The following is a 24,796-nucleotide window of genomic DNA, read 5'->3' on the forward strand; positions in this document are numbered from 1 at the left end:
CTTTAGGGGAGCGATTACTTTGCTACGTTCACTTTCAATGGTTTGGTGATCGTCCGCTTCAATGAACGTTTTTCTATTTCTATAGAAAAAATTGAAAAATTGAAGTGAAGCGTCGGTGGATCAACAAACATTTCCACTGCAATCATCTTGATGGAATTCAAATTAAAAAAAACTTTCATTATATGCACGCACCTATCAAATAGACGAAATCCATCTGGGCTATCAGTAACCTCGAGATGAACCCGATAGACAAATCATAATATACATACTACTTCATATTTGTTTTTACGAAATCTTAGTAGACATACTAAGATCCCAATCGGTTTGTTAGTAAACAGGAAAAAATCAGAAAAGGTTTAGCAGCGAAACAAACGTTGCCTGCGAAACAAACGTGTATTTATTTTTTAAATAATCAAAGTACCATTTACATTTCTAAGTAGTTACCTGTAACTTTTACGAGCACAAAATGACCCAAAAATCAGTATGGAGTAGTTAGAGATTTAAGAAACTCTTCTTTTATCAGAAAAGCGATTGAACAGAAGGTTTTTTGAAAAAAAAAAATAAAATTGAGAATTAATTGTCTTTGCGTGCGAGCGTGGCGCCGTCTATGTGTGTCTGTGTGTGTCTGTGTGTGTCTGTGTGTCTGTCTCTGAGTGTGCGTGTGTGTGTGCGTGTGTGTGTGTATGTGTGTGTGTCTCTGTGTGTGTGTGTGTGCGTCTGTGTGTGTGTGTCTGTGTGTGTGTGTGTGTGTGTGTGTGTGTGCGCGCGCGTCTGTGTGTGTGTGTCTCTGTGTGTGTGGGTGTGTGTGTGTGTGTGCGTCTGTGTCTGTGTGTCTCTCTCTCTCTCTCTCTCTCTCTCTCTCTGTGTGTGTGCGTGTCTGTGTGTATGTGTGTGTCTGTGTGTGTGTGTCTGTGTGTGTGCCTGTGTGTGTGTCTGTGTGTGCATGTGTGTGTGTGTGCGTGTGTGTGTGTGTGTATGCTTTATATATGCCTGTATAGTGTGTATGCATTTATATGATTTGATTTTTGATTTTCTTGCGAGTTTGATTTTGAGTTTGATTTTGAAAGTGATTTTTACGCGCGAGTTTTTCCCAACAAAATTTTTGCATCATTATTAGACCAAAATCAGCAGCTTTGTAAGAGATAAAATTTCATATACTCTTGTTATAAATCATCTCCCATTGGCATTGAATTTGTGACAAAACAATCCTTGAATCGCCATCTGCCTTTGCTTGTCAAAACTCTTTTGACGTAGATTAATATTTGCAAATTAATTTGAAAAACAACTATGTAATTAATGAGTGAGGTTCACTTCTCGTGTTGACAAACAAACATAAATGTTTACAGAAATATGTCACCTAGTTTTGAAATTCAATTTGAACTTCGAATCACTGTTTAAGCTGCATGGTATAAGGAGTGAATATTGATAGTTACATTCTTTCTCTTAGTATTATTATTATTATTATTGCTATTATTATTCAAATGTAGTTGATATTGTTGAGATAAAGATTCAGTTCGTTGTTATGTGTAGCATTATGAACAAGTTCAGAGTCTTCCTGTAAGTATTTTTCTAACAATGGACTTTTGAGATTTCCTGGGTCGAGGTTTCTTTTCCCAAAAACCCACAAATTATGTAAAAAATAGCGCTGAATGCGTTTAAGTTATGTAGCACACGCTTGAAGCGCGATGAACACAAAAATGTGCCGTTTTTTAGATTTTATATTGCATAACTTCAACGTTTTTACTGCATTCATTGCGTTTACAGCAAAATTGTGAAGAAACAAGGAGGCTGAGTAATATGCGTTTGCACATATTGTTCCAAACTCGCTCATCCGCATTTTGATTTTATTCAATACCAAATGAGGAATAGATAGGAAATATTCAAAAACTCACAGAATGCAAACAATTGGTGTATGAGTGCAAAAACTGTCGTAAACCAAAGATTTAAAAACCATTAGAACTTAACAAACGACTAATTGATGGTCATCTGTTTTGTGCAGAGGGTATCAGTTCTCCCATTATTTAAACTAAACATTAATTAGAAACAAAACTCTATCTTTTTCTTCCAAGAAAGCGTTTAGTGGTAAAATCAAAGTTGCATCACAAAAATCCTGAACTAAAACTATTAACGAGACTAAATAACAGGTCGATAAAAAAAATTACAACTCAAAACACCAATGATTTTGTAAACCAAACTTCAAAAATCATGACAACCATCAGCTTTCAGCTAAGAAACTAGAAGATTACACATGTAACTGCTTGAGAAGCCGACATCATCTGTCATAACGCAGCGTCATAACACAACAAGGAAACAAAAAATACAGGCAACATTTATTTAAAATCTCAAAACTACAAAAACGTAAAGTTTTGATGCCAGTAAAAGGTTTAAGTATCTAACCAAAAAGATTATTTACATTCACTAGAGCAACCAATTGAAATCAGTAAAGCTGACCGATATAGACGCAATGTAAAATGACAACAAAAATTTTGACCATTCTTGAAAGCTTATCTTGTTTTTCAAAGAACAATCAGCACAAATGTCAGGAAAGCATCCAATGAAAGACAAACTATTAGAAATACACGCTACATGAGACACTAAGTGATCCGTTGACAAAAAGGAAAAGAAAAAGTGAGAAAATCAAATTAACCTTGGTGTGGGTTTTGAAAATATAAATTTGAAATCGTTGAAACCATCAACTGTCAACTGAAGGATTTAATTATGCTCACTTTTACTTCCAACTTAAATCTCCTAAGAAAATCATTGAGATTTGTCATCACTAAGATTGTACCACAAACAAGAACCATCAGAAACCAAATAGGAATCAAAATTACAGACAAATGTCTATCAAAAAAAGTCTAAAAATTCATATTATCAGAATCATTAAGCCGGTATTCAATTAAATTTTGCTTTAAACATTTACTGTTCTCGAAATTAGATGGGCTCTCTTTTTAAGACATACCTACAAGTTGAAAAAAATAAAATTCAAAATGTGCATCATTTGAAAATCAATGGGACCTCTCAATGTTTGATCTTCTAAATTTAACATATTTTTTAAAATATGATGAAAAAAATGCAATAACCATTAAGAAAGGACAGCGCCCCAATACACACCGAATCATTTTGCATTGAAAGGATCCACGATGAGACCAAATCATCGTACAATATACACAATGAGACACTTGATTTCGCCGCGTAGCTATTAAAAAACGTAAATGTTCCAAACAGTTGTGTAATAGATGACTTAACAAAACGATCCTACCATATCAAAAACAGATGATGGTTTTTATTCAATATTTAGAAAGACTAGCAGACTGCCGGAAAACTGTTAGTTTCGGAACGTTTTCCTAAAAAGCGGAAGTCAAAATAGCTCTCATGTAAAATTACGAATAGTGTGTCAGCAGTTTTTTCCTTTGCTACCGGTAAATTCGAACAAAGTGGGATAAAAAAGCATGCCATTTTTAAATGAAAAAACTGATAAAAAACAGGGTTTCCAAACATTTTGCCAAAAAGTTAACCAAAATAGTGAGTTCAAATAATCAAGCAAATCTGTTTTATCTTTACACTTAAAGTCAATAGCGTTATTGCTGAAAATTTTTTCTTGTTTTTAACAAAATTTGTCTAAAAATGAGCCAGCATTACGGAACATGGGAACAAAACATCGGAAACTATGCTATTCTTTGCAAAATTGTTTTTACGTTGATAATTTCTTCGAAGGTTTCTAATGATACCACTCACAACTCTGTTCGCGGCGAAAATTGACTGAACAAAAAAACTAGTTGAGTATATAGTTCCTCAACCAACAATTAGGTCGAAACAAATGTTTGGTAAATATTCGTTTTTTTAGTTCCTTTGCTAAGTTCCCTTACCGGGATGCAAAGTTGTTCTAATGTCCCACAGCGCATTTTTTTCCATTTTTTTTCATTTGCTGCTTTTCAATAACTGGTTGGAGACTGAATGGTTGACTTGTAATTACTTGAAAGTATCGTTTTAAAAGTTTTCTGGCAAAAATTTGCAAGTGTTTACAAGTTAGTCATTTAACTTTTACATTGTTACAATCTGAATGTTCAAGTTTAAGATGAGACCAGTTAACCGATTTATCTAAGTGAAATTTTAAGAAAAAGTCCCATCGTCTTTTTAGCCTCTACGAGCCGATGCGATGCGTGCAAATCCACGTCCACCGTTGACTGCCAATTGTTTATAGTCTTACGAAATTATATGTTTACATTTTTATATGTGAACCCTTTTTGTATAAAGTTGTTTTCGGCAACAGTTCATTGTTGACCGTTTAAAATTCCTTTGGCAGCGTCCCATGATTGGCTCAAAGCTTTTTCGTTTTTATTATGATTTTTAGCACTTCTGTTGTTTATTTAATGACACCAGCTTTTACTAATGAAAAACACGACAAGACAAACAAAAATTTTAACCAATAATTATTTGACTTTGATTACTTTTCATTATTTATATACTCAATTTCAAACTTATACACAAACCGAGAGTGGTTTATTAAAATGGATTTTTCTCTTATGCTGCTCGCCAAAACTAGTTTCTGGGCAAGCATAAATTTAATAAAAGTCCACAAGATTTAAATCTCTTGTAGTGCGCTGCAGTAGTTTTTCAGAAATAAAACAAAGAAAGTTTTGTTACTATTTTCAATCTTTCATTTTTGCTAAAACAAGAATCGAATCTGACCTAAATATGCATTATCTTATGAGCGCCATAGTCAAAACCAAATCCAAATTTACATATGACTTTTTAAGTTTATTGAAATTAATATAATTTTTATAAACATCTAAAAAAAGTGACAGGCAAAAAGTCTAACATACAGTGATTAATAAAATTTATGAGCATTTGTCTGAGTGTACACTAGGAGTTACGAAAAGTGTTGTGAGAGGTGTGTTCACAGAAGTACTGTTGTATTAGACACTTTTTAACGAAAAACTCTAAGTTTCAGGAACAAACGGACAGACCCACCCAAACACACACGCACACACACAAATAATCGTCTACACAAAAGATATATATATATATATATATATATATATATATATATATATATATATATGGATGTATGTATGTATCTATGTACATATTTATATATATATATATATATATGTGTGTGTGTGTGTGTGTGTGTGTATGTACAAACACACAAAGATCTTATTGATATTTATTACGAACACTTATTTTAAATTGATATTTTGCTGAAGATGCATTACAGTTGATATATTTTAGCTTCAGAGGAATTCAATTTACTACTTCCATTCACTCAACACTTTTTAAGAAGATTGGTTTGAATAGAGAGTGGCTTTTATCTCCCATTGATTCCAAATTTATGGAACCAGACTTGCTCGCAGTCAGGGGCCATTTTTTAAATTTTGCAGATTTCTGGCAGTTTTTTTGAAGAAATCAACAAATGGTAACTTTAAATAATAGTTTACAAACTGCTTATATATTTTGCTAAAAATTGTCAACCATTTTATAAGTAAATGGAAGAAATTTGCAAATCTTTATAAAATAATGATCGAATTTAGCATTTTTTTGTGAAAATAATTGAAAATTTTTATAACTAATTACAAAAATGTACAATAATTTTTGACTGAGGCTGCATTGGATCACCTTAACAACTAGTCAGCAGTTTCTTTTTCATAGTAGTAAAAAATATAATTTCCTTTTTTGTTTTGGTTCTGTAAAATTTTTGCAGGCTAATTACAAAAATGGAATAAGTTTGTTATAATCTCTGAAATTCATTTTATTTTGACTTTGAAACGAAACTGGAAACAGACGAATTTGTGAAAAAATCTTAATAAGTACTTCAAAACAAAAGCACACAAGTTAGGAAAATTCTCGTTTGAAACAGTCATAATATTTGTATCAAACTAGGGAACAAATAATGAGTTTCCATTTTTCCAAATAATTTTTTTGAAAAAATATTACGCTTTTTCAATAAGGCATAATCTTTATAAAGCAAACCGTTGTGACCTTTGAAATGTATCGAGTGGATTTTTTTTGATGTGGTCATTGTCTCTATCGAGAGTTCAAAGAAGTACAAAAACTGGTAGTTTTGGACCAGCTGTTTCTTGTCCGAGGTAGATCTCTGTTATCAAATATCATTGGAAATGTACAATGATATGCTTCGTCTATAGCCTTCAGGCACAGAAAATTGTTTCATAAAACAATTGCAATGTCAATATCTTAGATAGACGTTATACTTATGTTTAGGTGTTAAGTAATTTAGTATCATTCGACTCAATTAAAAGGAATTCGACTCAATTGTATAATTGAATAAAATTTTCAATAAAGAGAATTGCAACCAAGAACTCTGGACATATGGTCCGGCGGTTCTAATAGGTCTTTTTAGTCTAGAACAATAGTAAGTAATCAACAAAAAGTTAGTTTCTAACATGACTTAAAAAGTTAAATTTAGTTATACGCGCATTTTTTAACACTTTTTTTCACCAATCAAGTTGATTGTTTTGTTTTTTGATACAACAAAATTCAATGCATTTATGGTAACTTTTTTTTTGGGGGGGGGGGGGGGGGTGGTGAGGTACTGAAGTCTAAACTGGGTGGCTGGGATCAGAAAAACCGCATCTATCACTTCTGTGCATTGTAGGTATGTAGGTTTTTGTAGGTTATAATAATATGCGAAGTCATTATGAGATATATTCCAAATTTTCTTTGGAACTCTAATTCTATATTCTTTTATTTTTGAATCCTTCTAAGCGTACTTAAAGCAATTCTTAGAGTCCAGTAACGTCTTCAAAAATTTCATACATTGTAGGTGTTGTGGTGGTGACGTGGAGGCTATCAGCCCCGAAGCAACCCGGCAACAAGCCAGACACAAGAAAAGCCAGGTCGCTTCCCCCCACACAGGTTACGATGCACCCGACCACCCCTCGGCCAGCACAGAATCTACCAGTCAAAACCAGAACAGAGCACGTATGTTATATAACCATCCAGCTCTCATTCGCCTTCTGAGAACATCTGGAAAAATGTTATCACCCCCGACATTATATCCCCCCCCCTATTTCATATTATATAAATCATTTATAAAAGTTATAACCTCTTTTGTTTTTTGAAGTTGAAATTTTAACAGACTTCTTGGACATTGATAGGAATTCAGTTTATTAACTCACACTCGCTTGTTATGATCACGAGAAATCAAGCAGATAAGTCATTTTCTTGCAATTTTCGGTGGTTTAGAACCGACCATCCCGAATCTACAAGACCGAACATACAAAGGAGTTTATTATACGTTTAAAATCGAACACAACCGAAATTACCGAAGAAAAATTGTAAGAGCTTTCGTAGCATTTGTCTAACTATAACCAAACACACCGAGAATTTTCTTACGTTTAAAGTTCAATGTAGAGCGCAAAAAGCCGAACAGTCGAAATTTTTTTTCCATAAAAGAACGGTTCTTAAAATTGATGCCTATGCTTATGATGTGATCATATATTTATGTCTAACTCAAATATAACACTAAAGCCTAATAGGAGGTATATTCGATCACACGGCAAAACCTAATTAGAGGCTGCTGTTTCAAATATGAAACAGTTAAGATTCGCATGTTGGGATGGATTTTCAACCTTGGGGCCGTACTGTTATGTGTACCCAGTAAATTGAAGCTTGATACACCTTGATAAGAAATGATGAGCTTGATACACCTTGATAAGAAAGGATGAGCTTGATACACCTTGATAAGAAATGATGAGCTTGATACACTTTGATAAGAAATGATGAGCTTGATACACCTTGATAAGAAATGATGAGCTTGATACACCTTGATAAGAAATGATGAGCTTGATACACCTTGATAAGAAATGATGCGCTTGATACACCTTGATAAGAAAGGATGAGCTTGATACACCTTGATAAGAAATGATGAGCTTGATACACTTTGATAAGAAATGATGAGCTTGATACACCTTGATAAGAAATGATGAGCTTGATACACCTTGATAAGAAATGATGCGCTTGATACACCTTGATAAGAAAGGATGAGCTTGATACACCTTGATAAGAAATGATGAGCTTGATACACTTTGATAAGAAATGATGAGCTTGATACACCTTGATAAGAAATGATGCGCTTGATACACCTTGATAAGAAAGGATGAGCTTGATACACCTTGATAAGAAATGATGAACTTGATACACCTTGATAAGAAATGATGAGCTTGATACACCTTGATAAGAAAGGATGAGCTTGATACACCTTGATGAGAAATGATGAGCTTGATACACTTTGATAAGAAATGATGAGCTTGATACACCTTGATAAGAAATGATGAGCTTGATACACCTTGATAAGAAATGATGAGCTTGATACACCTTGATAAGAAATGATGCGCTTGATATACCTTGATAAGAAATGATGAGCTTGATACACCTTGATAAGAAATGATGAGCTTGATACACCTTGATAAGAAATGATGAGCTTGATACACCTTGATAAGAAATGATGAGCTTGATACACCTTGATAAGAAATGATGAGGTTGATACACCTTGATAAGAAATGATGAGCTTGATACACCTTGATAAGAAATGATGAATTTGATACACCTTGATAAGAAATGATGAGCTTGATACACCTTGATAAGAAATGATGCGCTTGATACACCTTGATAAGAAATGATGAGCTTGATACACCTTGATAAGAAATGATGAGCTTGATACACCTTGATAAGAAATGATGAGCTTGATACACCTTGATAAGAAATGATGCGCTTGATACACCTTGATAAGAAATGATGCGCTTGATACACCTTGATAAGAAATGATGCGCTTGATACACCTTGATAAGAAATGATGAGCGTGATACACCTTGATAAGAAATGATGAGCTTGATACACCTTGATAAGAAATGATGAGCTTGATACACCTTGATAAGAAATGATGCGCTTGATACACCTTGATAAGAAATGATGCGCTTGATACACCTTGATAAGAAATGATGCGCTTGATACACCTTGATAAGAAATGATGAGCTTGATACACCTTGATAAGAAATGATGAGCTTGATACACCTTGATAAGAAATGATGAGCTTGATACACCTTGATAAGAAATGATGAGCTTGATACACCTTGATGAGATATGACTTTGGCATATCGTGCAAAACTTGAAACATGTTGACATGCAATTTGGAACACCGACTTTTTATGGTAAATCTTGGTAAGATCTTATCAAGACAAACAGAGAAGAATTCTTGACAGCGTTGGACAAAATATGGACAAATCTTGATAACACTTTTTATCATTTAACCAATTGCTGTTCGATGTATCTTGTCCCAAGAAAAGAAAACAAAACAACAAACAGTCTCGATACCCAAGTTTAAAAAAATTATACATTGAATCTGTCCTTTTTGTTTCAGTGTCTTTGAAACCGAATGCAAACACCCTCAACTTCATGCTCTTAGGCACTGCTGGCAGTGGAAAAAGCACCATTTTCAAACAGGTAACTTCCATAGAGCACTCATTGCATAATATAATATATTATATTACATAATGAAATGTATTATATTACATAAAATACGCGCTCATTGTCAGCGAAATCCAGCACTGCAATTACAACAATTTGGGTTAACAGTTTCTGACTACAAACCAGTTACCGTCGACATCTACCGCTATCTTTAAAAAAAAATTGAGCTCAAGGGGGCAGAAAACATCCGAAATCTAAGCCAGATACAGTTAGAAGATATAATGTTTCGTCAAATAAGTTGACAGAATATTCGAAGTGTTTCAACTTCCTATTCGTACAATTCTACCTTGTATCAATTCTTTAATTCCCACCTATGTGTTTTATGCCCCTCAATTACAATTTATATTTTGTTATATAGCAGCTTACTATGTAAAAAATAGCACCAGCGGCCAGTTGGGGGCAAAAAATTTATATGCCCTTTAAGCTGGGGGGCCGAAACAAAATAGATCTAAAAATTTTACCTAGCCACTTCATTACTCCGCAATTTGTACGTATTTCAATCAGTAGTAAAAAATTTTCCCCACAAAAATGCTTCAACATAAAATCCAATTCAAAAAGCAAGATTTGTTTTTGAGACGTTACATGCCTGAGTGGATATCTGGAAATTGTCTTTTCAATTGTTTTCTCGTGGAAAAATTGTCTAATTGTGAGAGTGAAATTTACAATACTATTTATAAGTTGTTTGCTTTGATTTTTGTTTTTATTTGTTAAAAACTGTTGAGGAAAAAACTGGCAAAATTTTGAATCTCTTCTGTTTTGCCCCCCATCCCAGCTTAGTGAGGATAAATCTTTTATGACCCCCAAGCGCACGTGCCTTTTTCTTACATAGTAACGTTCTATATAACAACATATAAATTGGGGGCCATAAAAACACTGCGGGGCCGAAACAGAATAATCAAATTACAATCCCAATTTTGTAGTTTTCTTACTCGAGCGAGTTGTGAGCTCTTCGCGACCGGAGTAAAGTGATATATAGAAAAACATTTGCACAAAGACGTTCTTTCAGGCACGTGACATTATTTCATTAAAATCTTATAACGTATAATGTTCTGGTCAAAAATTTAAAAAAATACACAATTTTTTTTCTACTTGAAAATTAGTGTCTTTTGAAAATTAGTGCATATTTAGAATTATAATTTCGGAAACCTCGTTTAAAATTTCAATTTACATGAACTATTAAACTTTTACTGAGAATTAGCTCAAATATTTTGTTTCAGTTCGTCACTTCAATAGATCTAATAGTTGAACATGGATAAATTTGTTTAAAATTAAATTATATTCAAGGACATATTTAAAACTAACTTTTTAACTTTTTATTGATGCAAATATTTTTATTTTAACTTTCTAATTGAGGAAGCAAGCAAGCTAGTTCATCCTTTATTTGACGAGTTTGACTTATAAGTTCCGTTCAGATAGAAACTTAAAACTTCTTTTTGAAAAATAAAATTATTTATATATTTCTTTGTTTTCCAATTCAAACATGTATATTTTACTAAATAATCCAAAGATGAACCCATATCATACAAATCAAATAGTATCATTAGTGAGAAAATAAGTATATTGCATGTTTCATTTTTAGCTGTTCGTTTCCAAACGTTGAAGTAAGAAACATATAAGTCAGTTTTTACAAAGGGAAAAAAGATTTCATGCCATATGATTTACTGTCAAAAGGTTTATATGATGCTTTTTGGTGCGACATTAACAAACAGCATAGAACACACAAAAATTCGGGAGTCATTATAATTTAGCAACATAAAAAATTCACAGGAATTACCCCTGGCAGTATCTTACATAATTTGCAATAACCACGAAGCTATCTTGGACCATTGTAATTAATCGTTAGCAACAGAAGTAACTTAAACCCATATGCATTGCTTTGTCTGCTGAAAACAAAAGGCTTGGTTTCTGCAGCAATTATGAAAAAAGGAGCCATTTAAAAAGTTATTGAATTTCGTTAAAAACAAAGAAGTTGAAAGTATGTAAAACGGAATACATTTACAACAAAATAAGTTTTTTTACTTTCCGTGTGGGCTAAAAAATAAAAAAAATATAAATAAAAAAGAAAGAGTGTATACACTATGTAGCCAATTTCCGAAAAAAATTGAGTATAAATACTTGATTTGGTGACGTATTTTCACAACCCATGTTGTAAGAATGAAGATAGTCCCTTGTTTTTAAATCAAGCGATTTTAGTTAGAATTCACACGCTCTTTACACTGCATGTTTTAGGGGCTAGCTTGAAAATTTGGGACAACAGTTTGTTACTATTTTCTGCACCAGAGGTCACTTGGTTCCACACTATAATTAACTTATTTCCACGTCACCAATTCAAACTGTTAGAGTACCTAATTAAAAAAAGAAAGAAAGCCTAATGGCTAATTAATTTCAAAAATGGTCCTTCAAGATACTAATTGTGGATTAAGAAGAAAATAAGCGGTTTCGTTATTACCCATAAACTTTTAAAAAAAACATCCAATCTTGGCATTTGTTCTCCATGAATTACCTAAACAACGTCGGCAATAAATTTTTTTTAGGTTTTTCGCATGCTCAAAATTGTGGAATTGGGTTTATGATCATTCTTGAATTTCTGTTTCAAAAAGCTGGTTTTTTCCATAGGATACAAACACCTATATATGCGTAACTATATTTTATTGATCACAATGCTGTATGAAACGTGAACAGTGGGGACCAAATCTTGTCTCTCGTTTCTCAAAAAACAAAAAAAATTAAAATATGCCTCTTTGGACATGGGCCGCCTAATATACAATTTTTGTTTTATATTCTGTTACATCTAGGTGTTTAAAATCATCCCCAGTTAATGATTAGACTGCTTGCTAGTATTTTTTCTCTTCAATCAAAATTCAATATACAATAGCATTTTTGATGATAAAATCAAAACTACGAATTTGTTTTAATTATCTGTATTCCTGTAACGACAAAACCATGAGAAAAGAAATCCAAATGTCAAATAAATGTTTTAAATTCAAAATATTACTTCATTGTTTTGCATGTTTGGTATAATAGTATGAAACAACAACATAACAGATGGTATACTTCGTTAATATCAAAAGTATAGAAATAACAAGGATGCTCGGTAATGTGCGATTGCGCATAATGTTCCAACCCCGCTCATCCACAAGTTTGGCATAATTGTCTACCAAATGAAAAACAGATAGAAAAACGCAAAAATTCAATTATTTTTCAAATAAAAATGTATGAACAAAAAGTTGATGAAATATAACAATATTATGAAAGCGATTTAGGATGAAAAGCACAATCAAACAACAACAAAAAACATTAGTTATATCAAAACTTTTGTCCGTTTTGAAAAACAAAAGATAATAACAAAGTCAACATAGTGTCAGATAAAACTGAAACTAAACATAACAACTTGTAATTCACCAGAAAAGCCTTGATAATTAGCTTTGTTAACAATTAGACAAAAAGGAACAGAAACTGTAAAGTTAAAAAATTTGCTCATTCTTTTAAATATTTAATTTCAAAGTAACGAAAAGCATTAGAAGGCAACTAAATTATCCCATAGCTTTATGATTAGCAATGCTTCTATAGAATCAGTGGAAAGAAGGAGCATTCTTTTTTTGCTGACACTAAGCTACAAGTTGACCCAATTAAGATAAAAAAGTAACAAAATTCAATAAGCCATTATTTATTTAAAAATCAATTATTTTTAAAAGTCAGAACGACTATAAATTTTCAAGTAAAAATCTATATGCAGTATTTGGAGTAGCTAAAAAAACCAACGGGACCTAACTCCGGAGTTTTTTTTTGAATTATTCTCATCTTTAATTAAAATAAAAAGGATCAATTTTAAATAAAATAGACCGACTGACTACAATCCGAATTTTTTTTTTTGGATTTTAACAGTCCAAGAATGCTATAAAGCTACCCCTGCTAATATTGGTTGTCCATTAAAAACACTTAATTTGGAATATTATAGATATAGATAATTTGTTAGTTGAAAAATCAAAAATAAAGGCTCCCTTCTTGATAATCAACGAGTAAAGTTAGCAAAAAACGGCAAAGTTTCAATTACAGAGCACTCTCAACTGAAATTGAAGTAGGTATAGCCGCTTTTTGAGTCTACAAAGATTGTATTAGTTGTGTTTGGTTGTGCATTTCGGGCAAATTTAATCAAAGTGGACTAAAGAAGCTTATTTTGTGCTGTTTTGTTGAAAAAGGCTGAATTTTGGAAAATTTAAAAATCCCGGAAAATATGAATAAAAACAACGGAATTGTATATAGTATATAGTTATTATATAGTTCCTCTCGCCTTAAGAGGGGTCAGAACAATAATAAATAATAATGGAGCGTTAGAAGACCAGAAATTACGACTTGCAGAAAGTTTTAACCTCTATGTGTTCCTCAGAAAATCAATATTTCACAAATTTGCTAGTCAATATGTTTATCTATGGGCTTACCAAAGAAAATTTTTTGTATCTCTCCCCAAATTATATCGATCTGACAAATGAATCGGTTTTGGTATATTTTTTTATCAATATGTACCAAAAAAACTGCGTGTGCTTATGCGGTTAAAAGATCCGTTTATGGTCAGATCTTTTTTGCCATGATCGAAAAAGTCAAAAGCATAGATTCTTTTTCAACACGTGTTGTCAATCTATTAGAACACACTTATGTTAATCATAAAAGTTGTCATTCATTTTTATAACCTTTTTTGTGTTTTAGTTCGACCGAATGTTCTTAGCTGAGCTATTCAGTAAGTCCCTTCATTCATATTGTCACCACTTGTCTGTCGTCTGTCATCGATTGTATTTCAAAAGTAGATATGTCAAGCCCTCTTAGGCTAAAAATTGAATAATATTGTCAATTGATTTCAAACAATTGAGTTCCTAATTTAGCAAATTCAATGTTTTTTAATGATTTCAAACGTATCAAAAAGTTATCCTATTATAAAAGCATCAATAACCAATTTTCTTTTTTAAATATGAGAATAATTTTGAATTAGAATCGACAAAATCAGATCACCACATCGAGACAATGCAACCCAACAAGATGCTGGCCTTATGTACCAAATGGAAACTGCTTATCGTCCTCCCTACCCCATGAACAAAAATAATTGTTCACATAAGCCTGTGTGCGAACTGACGCGTATTTTTAGACCAATAATTGTGTTTTGTATAACTTAAAATGACTATTAAGAGGTTGAACTCGCTATTACAATTTATATACATCATTGTAAAAATAAATAAATTATCAATTACTGATGGTGATAATAACAGGAAAAGGAAAGAGTTCAATTGAAAGGTTTGATAAAAATTATGTATAATTGTCACTTTTAGCAAACGGGAGAGCCGCAAGTATAATCCTGATAAAAGAATTCGTCCGTGCCTGTTTCACCCGATTCACACGACTATTGCCAGAGAGTGCTGACTTCGACTCAGAGGAGATCCAGACACTGGCCTATGATCTACAAGACACTGACAAGTCCAGGGACTTCTTTGACAATCTGGACGATGCCAAAATTGACCAGTTGGCAGAATTGTGGATAGTTATTAAAAACAGTCCTGGAATCGCTATTTGTCAACAGGAATCTGACTTTTTCTTCTTGGAGAAACTTCAGGATTGCCTCAAGGTTCATTTCAATTTTTTGCTAAATCTTACTCCTTTCCATTTTTATGGCGAAAACTTCTTTCTTTTCATACAACCTATTTCATAGTTTAGGCGTCCATATTTCGTGTATACAAACTTCAATCATCCATTTTCTGCCCACGTCCATTTGATAGGTTTTATTCATCAATTTTTGGTTACATAAACATTGAAAACATATATTAGGTTAAAACCAAAACTAATTTTTTCAAATGATTGCCAATTAGGACGATCCCAGGTGGAGGTCTCAGCGCTAAAAATTGCCAAAACTTGAATAAGTGTGCTGAATAGTGTGAAGAAATGTAAGAATTGCAACTCTTAAAGTTAAGTGCGTTGAAAAAAAATTACGCTAAAAATAAAAAAAAACACAACTTTCACAGTATCCAACGAGAAAACCATGCGGGCGCATTACGGTGACCGCAATTTTTACATTATTTCCGGGTTAAAATTGATCCTACAATCATGTTCGATCCAAAATTAATGTAGTCATTTACAGTCCAGGCCAGGATAACATTAAAAAACGGAAATTAGCTGAACAGTTTAATTTGAAAGAAACTTGAAACTAGAATGCCGGAGTGACTATAACGAGTGTTTCAGTACTGAATCGGTGTAAATGCAGACTATTGACTTTTTAAAACTGTCATATACTATGTTCATTTCATTCTATAGACCTGTCAGAGTGCAATAAAAAATTTGAACTCTAATTTGTGTCAATGAGACCCAGGCATAGATTTTCCAGTCAAATCTACGTTCCGAATATTCGATAGAAAACTTGCAAAATAATACATATCGTTCAACAAACCACAAATGGAAAAAATACCACTTCCGAGGGCAATGAAACTGGCTGATAGGACTACTAGAAAAGACAATCATAAAAATCAACTAACAAACATTAATTACGGCCAAAACTCGATATCTATTTTAAAAAAGTAAAATCAAACTCGCATCAGATTAAGCCTAAACAAAACAAATAATCCTACACTTCATTAGAAAAGATATCGGACTGTCCTCAATGCAATCGGGTAACAGGTCGACAAAAAAAGAGCAAAAAGGGGCGCAGTTGAACAATACGTTTCCAATTTTGAAAAAAAATTATTTCAAAGTGATTAAAATCATCAAATTTTAGCTGAAATTGCTTATATGTTCATTTATATCTCCATAGGAAGCAAATGAAACATTATCATGTTTACGTCATAAGACTACACAAAGACAGAGACCGCAAAATGAAAAAGTTCAAACTATGAGAGAAAGAAGCATTGAAGCAGTTAAAACCATAAGTTTAAAAGAAAACAACAATCCTATTAAATGTATATATGTGAAAAATCACAAAAATTTTATAAAATTTCTTAGTAATCACAGCCAAAAAACGAATGATTGAAACCTAAACAGTTATAAAGATTTAATTAGAGCTCACTGGAAATAGGTTGTGACCTTGTTTACTGAGAATAAGCTACAGATTGGTCAAAAAATGGTTTTAAAAAGCACAAAGCTGAAAAATTCAAATATGTTTTTGACAATAATATATGTTTAAAAAATCTAGCAGACATAAAAAAATCTTTTAATAGGGATGACAACACCTCAGGAAGCTAAGTGCGCCTGTTAATAGTGAAGATAAGTCGCAAAACCACATAATAAAAATAAGTACAAGCAGAATTCAAAACTTCACAAACAATTTTCCGACATCAAAGTTCTGAAGGCACTATAATTGATTATCGGATGTAACCCGAAAAAAATTTAAATCGTCTATTGCTTCTCATCTGAATATCAAATCGTCTTCCTTATAAAGAAGACTACGTGGAAAAGACAACAAAAATAAAACCCAAAAACTGAACAGTATCGAAAACTCGAAAGTGGTTGAAGCCATCACTCAGAACATATGAGCACACATTAATTAATATTTGAATCAATAAAAGTAGTTGAGAAACCTTATTATTGAGGTTGAGTAACACGATGACAAAAATGAGAGCAAAAGGAGGGCAGTTGAAGAATAATTTTTTTAAACTTTTTTGAAAGTCATTAAGACAAATAGCAAAAACTAAAATCGTTTAATAGGTTCAATTATATGTCATAGAGACGCAATTGAGACCAATAGTTATCAGGAATATGTCGTTCAAAAAAATGACAAACTCAGGCAAAAACAATCCACTAAGAAGTGCGAGAGAACTGTCTCAGCCCATAAATCATAAGTTAGTCTGCCAAAACTATTAATATGTTCAATTTCCAATGTTTCAACGATGATCATGTTTCCTGCATTGCAATTGGACTTGTCAATAAGTGACAATTCAACATTGAAACAAAATAAACCAACTAAATTTGCAATTATAAGTAAAAATCTTTTTTTTGAAAACTTTTAGTATCGAAACCAAGAAACCATTATTTATTTTAAATAAAATTAACAAACATTACATTAAAGCTTAAAGGAATTGTGTTTTGGCCTGTGTTTAGTAATTATACGCCAAAAATTGAGAGAACTAAGATAAAGTATTGGCAAACGTAAAAATTTAACTGAGATTTTCTTAAAACGAATACATTCAAAGTCATAAAGTATATTTGATAACAAATGAAAGAACTGATTAAGCTCATCTATACCTCTTAAGGAAAACCAAAAAAATTTTTGATTGGGGATACTAAGTGTTTGGACTACAAATGTATAACAAATGAATGGCAAACAAAAGAAAGCCATGAAATTTTACAAAAAGTTCTGCCCAATACCATAATCACCATGAGATCAAATCTGAAACCGTATTGTCTTCGTTGAGTCTCAGTTTTCCTAGATATTATCTGTCAATATTTGAGTCCTGATCTGAAATTTTTGTCAGTAATTAACATAAAAAACTACAAATGCCGAGATATTTTAAATATTTTGAAAAAAAACCGGAGCCCAATTAAAACCCATTGTTTTGTACTGTAAAGATAATTGAGATGTAGATCAGTATTGATATAGCTGCTTGCCAAAAAAAGACTTAATAGTTTAAAAGTTTGCGCAACACATCAGTTTTTAAACAAACTTTTTCAGAATGAATTTTTAAATTTATCAGGTTTTTTTTGCAAAAAACGGGCAAAATTATTTTCCAGAAGCTCTTATAGCCATGTCAGAGTAAAACTAATTTTAGGAATAATGGCAAAATTTGGTCAAAAAATACGGAAAATATGAAAAAAAACGGAACTTCGTCTACTGTTGACAGAATTTAAAATCTCGATAACTCCTTGTAAAATACGAAGTTCCAGCAAAACTTTTTAATTCCATTTTCTGCGCCGGACGTGCTTTCTAATGATACCACTCATAGTTCTCTACGATGATTATATCGATCGGCCAAATTTGACTGAGCAAAAAAAACATTTGGGTATATAGTCCTCCCCCCCCCCCCCCCCCCCCCCTAATTTGGTTCGAAAAAATAATTAGTTAAAAAAATAGCAATAAACAGCATTTACTCTGCTCAGCAAAATTAAATTCGCACAATTAGTCATTAGTATCACAGAATTGATTTTTCTACAGAACTGTTCAAGAAAACAGTCTCAAATGAAGAAGTTTTCATATAGCAAATTTTCCACTCACCCCACCCAACTCACGCCCCACCCCCAAAAAAACCGAGCCCAATACAGCTACTTTTACTGGTATTATCCGAAATAACCTGGAAATTAAGAAACGCTACTATCATGCTCAAAATTTCAATTTTCGAATTTTTCAATTTTTTCTGATTTTTGTATGTTCAGTGAAAATGTCAAAGACTGCATGCACAGACAAATTTTACAAACAATATTATGAGACTTAACTGACAATAATTGGAAACCAGAAAACTATTAGAATCGTACTGATTTAACGACTTATTATTGGAACGCAATGAATCAGTACTGAGTGTAGATTGGCTTACAAATTATGCGTCTCCCTCCCCTGTGCCTGTAAGTCCATATACACATTACTCTGAGGTAATGTGACATTAAGGACAGGAAAGAAGTCTCAGACCAAATAGTTCAGGGAAAGAGACAAAATAATCCCATATATAAAACAGTCTGTAATAAACGTTGTCGGACAGCTGAACTCGATTAAAAATTTATTTTAATTATCCTATTTCCTTCTAATTTAAGTAATCACTCCAAGCAAAATTGAGTGATTTAAGCTATTTGAGGACCCTGAAAAAATAAAACTCTATTTTTTTTTTTAATTTTGCTTGAGTTTTGTTTTGTTTTTGTTTCTGATCTTTTCGAGGTCATTTAGTTAAAAGTCTTAAATGTCCTCAAACAAAAAAAACCAATTCCAGCTTTGACTCAGCCATTATGTCACCAAAATTTCTTTTCTTTACTCAGTTTTGGTTTTATTTTTCAACTATTTTGAGTATAGTAAGTCCCATAAAGTTGCAACGCAAGCGAACGTTCGAAAAGCCCGGGGCATGCAAATGGGCAGTGTTTTGCTAAATATCTGCATGTTTTAAAATTGAACTTTGACCTTCGAAACGTCCGATAGCGTTGCAACATTATGGGACTGACTATACACTTTGCAGGTAAAACTTTGCAGTTGCAAAGGCATCTTTGTTAAACCGTTTGTCGTAGACTTAAATGAAAAAACTATGGTTGCTTTCAACCTTAAGTCAGGTTGACTCTTATATATCCCTGAGGCAACCTCATCTCGGAATAGTATTTCAAGATCGTGCAAAAAGAGAAATTGTCTCCATTTGATTTAGCAAGAAAAGTCAAGATGGACCACAAAAACACAAAGCAACAGGCAGATAAGCTAGATCGGTATAATATTTATATTTAAAGTTCACTTTTTTCACACTGGCGGAGAATATTTTTTTCCGCTGTTATTTCCACTAAATTAAAAAAGTTTTATACCTTTAAGTTTACCATTTTCTTGCTAAATTTTTTAGCCATTATTCAACTTCGCGCGCCCTTGAAAGTTGGTTAACAATCGTCAGAAAATACTTGTTACCACTTAGACAAATTCTTACTGGCAGATACCAGATTACCTCCACCTGTTCCAAATATTTGAGTAAATTTCCTCACTTTTGTAGCTATTTTCCAATTTTGTATCTTAATACATAATAAAAATGGACGATTCTCAGTTACACTTTGTCGTTTTAATTGGTCTGTCAGTCGCCGCCTCTTTCTTGTAAGGTTTGATAACAAACTCTCGGCTGATAATGAAAGTAGCTTCAATTCGGTACCGGTAGACGCTTGTAATGCCCGATACTGGATTGCACTTGATACCTGCCGTTACTGGATTTTTGAGAAGGATTCTTATAAGTTAGGGGGGTCTAAGCAAGTGCAACTACTGTGAAAATGGACCAGTACTGGATTCGAACCAGTATCTCCTACCCTAGTGTGCTAACCATTATACCAACTGGTCTTAAGCTCTCGAACATGGGCATCTCTTATAATCCCTTCTCACGTTCTTTCTTTTTCCTCAAGGTTTTATTTCTCTAGCCAAGTGGACGTTGAACAAGTAGAGCTTCTTGTCAAGCTATGCCAGTCTTATCTTATGCTACATTAGGCTGTTCTCTCTCAACCTTCTAACATTGTGTAAGAACATTCTCAAAACATTTTGAAGAAATTTAACTCACGTCAGATTCTAATTTTGTTTTTTCCGCGGTTAAAAAAATAATTTCTCATTTGATTCAAGCTCTTTTGAACTTACGGGTGACCATCTTAATCTCATTGAGACGCGTTGTTTTTTGATTTGTATTAAATTCCGACAAAAATCATGAGATTCTCTCCAAGTACATCATTTGAAGATTTAGTTTCAAAACTGAATAGTGATGCAACTACCGTTTAATCATCAAACATCACCATTTAAAATTGTCAATTAGCGTCTCAAGCAGAGCAGCATTTATTAATCCGAATCAATGCAGAATTCCATACACTTCTGTCCCATTTTGACGTAATCCGCGATGTATTATTTGCGAAAATTGATATCTTATTTTTTTGCAAGTTACTTAAACTCTGCAGGCGAAGTCTTTCTGAACTTTATATTTTAAAAATAAAGCTAGCTTCAAGAATATCTAATCAAATAAAAAAAAGTTATTAAAAATTGAAATAGCTTGAGTTGTTTCCAGTGCAAAAACGATGTCAGCTAAAAGTAATTAATCGTTTCGAAATTATGTTCGTGTATTCAAGTCAATAATTTTTTGTTTGAGTATAACAGCGCTTGAACAGTTTTTGTAGCAAGGAATAATATCCTCAGCATCGTTCAGAAACTGTTCGAGGAAAGATCGGAGATAACGTTATATTTTTGTAACTCTTGCCTAAATCGCTTTGTCAAACATCGGTTTCTTAACTCTGATTTGTTGAGGGTAAACTAAAACTAAAGCCGCTTAAATTTTAATACCAATTACCAAGTTTTTTGTTTTTTAACACGGTTTCTTGAACAAAAAGACAAAATCCCTAGCTTTGGGATTATTGTTGTTTTTTTAATAATTTAATTCCGAGGGTATGACAAAAGTATGCCATTATACTGCATTTTCTATTAGTTTTGAAGTTTTAATTTTTTGCCAATCTTTCCTGGTTTTGTTATGAAGTTTCTCACGGTAGTTTCTGACCAAAGACAAATTCATATGGTGATAAATTCATTTTCGTTCTGACTTGTGAGTTGAATGCAAAAGGAAATGTTTTTACTTTCTTTGACCATGTGTCGTATTGTGAGTCTAAAACTGAGCAAAGAAATGTGTTTAAATGACGATTACTATTCTCAACAAGTCCGTTAGACCATGGCACGTATGGCGTTCGTGGTTTAAATTGTAGATTATATGTGCAACCAAAGTGTGTAAATTCTCCGTTAATATAATCATTTCCATCATCTGTTACTAAAATAACGGGTATCCCGAATTTGACAATCCAGTGATCAATTAACACAGTGAGTGCATTTGCTGCATCTTTTTTGGGAGAGGGGTGAACGACGACAGAATGTGTGAAGCAGTCTACGATAACATAGACATATGAATTTCCATCCGAAGACGGAGAGATTGGGCTTTTTGTGTCCATTGAGATACGGTGATTAAAATATGGTGAAACCTTTAAAAATGGCTGTTGTGGAGCCATGGGGAGGTTTTTGCATGGATTTGCTCGTTTGGCAATTCAAGCAATCTTGTGTAAGTATTGAGATCCAAGTTTTAATAATCGAGAAGTAAAATATTTCTGTTATTGTAGCGTATGTTTTTTCACGACCGGGATGGCCTGAAAGATCGTGAAGGTGTGCAATCTAAAATACTTTTAGAAGAATCAAGAGAGGGGTAAACTGGTTTTTGGTGAAGTGGCTTTTTGCATATAGTACAAGAGATGATTTGTTTCATTCACACCTAGGTCTTGGAAACGTCGATAGTAATGTAGCAAGCCTTTGTTTGCTCGAATGGTTAGTGATGGGACGGGGGGTTGATTTTTATATTTTTCCAAAAGAGAAGTTGTCGAACAGCCGGATAACTCCTATTATCACACGTATTAATTCGAAGGATAACCCCCCTATCTTAGTACCCTATTATCTTACTACTCGGGTGCCCATCTTAATCTCATTGAGACGCGTTGTTTTTTGGTTTGTATTAAAATCCGACAAAAACCATGAGATTCTCTCCCAGTACATCATTTGTCAAGCTTATCTTATGCACAATTTACATTAGGTTGTTCTCTCTCAACCTTCAAACATTATAACTGCATGTTTACTTGATCCAGATAGACTACATCCCAACAGAGGAAGACTACCTGAGATGCAGAGTGGAGACTATGTACACTGAAAGACGAAAGTACGACAATGTCTCAGTTGGAAAACAGACCTGGACTCTCACCCTCACTGACGTCAGAGGCAACAAAGACGACAGGAGGAGCTGGTTCGCCACATTTGATGACGTAGACTACTTCATATACGTGGCCTCATTGGCTGACTACAATCTACCAATGGAGGAGGACACTCGCAAGAATCGGCTAAGTAAGTTTTCTTTCAAATGAATTTCCCTTACTCGACTTTACTTGTTAAAAAGGAAAATACAAAAGACCTAAATCTGAAAAGGCGCTCAAGATTTTTTCCTATTTACCAAGTCAAGACGTCAGTGCCATTTCTGTGCAATATTTTGAAAAAATTACGCCGAATGTGCTGAGATTTTCAATTATGCAGCTCAAAATCCTTACATAATAGTACACTGAATTTCGTTGAAATTTTGTCAGAAATGCGCTCAAAGTAATTTGAGTGCAGTTCAGCGATTTTTAGCACTCATTAATCATACTCTATTATTTAATTTTTATTCATAAATAACGTTTTATAAAGAAATTTTCTGAAAATCGCTGAAATGCATTGAAATTATCAAAGAAAAGCGCAAAATTTTCGCGCCTTTCTTAAATTTTGCGAAAATTCCTCGACACCGGTATAGTTGGGCATTTTTTCCACGGATTTTTTGTGACAAATATCTTGTGCGATCTTGGAGTTAAACGATCTTAGTCATGATGTTATCCGAGCTGTGGCTATAAGACTCTGCTTATAATAAGATAACTCCCACTAAAATGGTCGTTTTCTGTAAAATAAATGAGGCCCTGGGTTGGTGTGTCATAGATAATTCAACGCTTATTTTTGCTCGCAACGCGTTGAAAATCACTAAGTGCTGAAATTTGATAATCTGTGATATTTGAGTGATTTCTCAAACGTTTTTCAGCTCAGATTAAGCACTTTTTCATCATTTTTGAGCTCAGTTTCAGCTCAAAGTCATTTCATCACTTCGTCAGTCGGCAGGTATTTTTTGACCAACTGTTACCAAAGCTTACAAAGCATCTAAAGCAAAGATTGTAACGCGAGTACAGATAAAACGTGCCATAAGACGGTTATCTTGCAAGATCCCTGCAGAAGTCCTACCAGATGACCATACCTTGCAAGAATCTTGCAAGATCTAAGAAGACAAACTGCCCGAGTTCGAAATAGGCAGTCGCGTGTTTTTTAGCAGCACTTTGAAAGCTTGAACTTTTTGTTCTAGGCGACAGCTTGGAAACGTTCGGTGACGTCATGGAATGCCTGAAAACCCTGGCCAACTTTAGCAGAAAAGGAGTCATTGTTCTCCTTAACAAGGAGGACTCTTTCAAGGAAAAAATATCGAAAGACGCCCTCGAAAACCACTTCCAAAAGTTCCACCCTAACAAACCCAACGATGTGCTCGAATCCAAAATGTTTATCAAGAACATGTTTGTCCAAACAGCCAGGAAAAAGGGAATAGACCCAAAAGATGTGGATTTCAAATTCACATCAGCTATCGATAAAAAGTTTGGAGAGAAAATAATTCATTCGCTGATAAAGAACACTGTTACACAAATAATTAAAGGCTGAACTGTATAATACATATGAATAACTTTTTAATATTTCTACAGCAAATTTATTTGTTTATAAAATGACGAATCATAGCGTTCTGATTTGTCAATTTTGATATTTTTATTGCCTGAAGCTTTGAATTTCATTCTTTTATATTTTCATATTCAATTTTTGGTTCAAAAATTAATGTTTTTTAAAATAAAATTGACAAAAATTCAACATAATAAGCCGCAGCTAAGGAGCGAATCTCGGTTTAGTTCTTTCGACCAAAAATTCACAGAAATTCATAAGAGATAAATACAAAAAAGGGATACGTAACGTATTTTAGAGACACCATCCAGGCATTGGAGACCACAAAGAAACATTTGAATTGAAGTCACGCTAGTTTAGCAGGCAAACAAAAGCTTCAACTCTAAT

The 24,796-nt window shown here is 33.2% G+C and overlaps 1 protein-coding gene across 1 annotated transcript; it reads left to right on the forward strand.

Annotated features, from left to right (window-relative positions):
* The first annotated feature begins 1,371 nt into the window (after positions 1-1,371).
* LOC142340170 (guanine nucleotide-binding protein G(olf) subunit alpha-like) lies at positions 1,372-24,519 on the forward strand. Its single transcript, XM_075390675.1, has 7 exons — positions 1,372-1,557; positions 6,782-6,939; positions 9,377-9,459; positions 14,188-14,218; positions 14,802-15,094; positions 22,765-23,017; positions 24,051-24,519. Exons 1-7 carry the CDS (start codon positions 1,523-1,525, stop codon positions 24,395-24,397), a joined length of 1,200 nt encoding a protein of 399 aa, XP_075246790.1. The 5' UTR covers positions 1,372-1,522; the 3' UTR covers positions 24,398-24,519.
* Positions 24,520-24,796: the final 277 nt, after the last annotated feature.

Source organism: Convolutriloba macropyga, chromosome 5 (genome assembly GCF_964194025.1).
Source record: "Convolutriloba macropyga chromosome 5, txConMacr16.3, whole genome shotgun sequence".
NCBI classification, from domain to species: Eukaryota; Metazoa; Xenacoelomorpha; order Acoela; family Convolutidae; genus Convolutriloba; species Convolutriloba macropyga.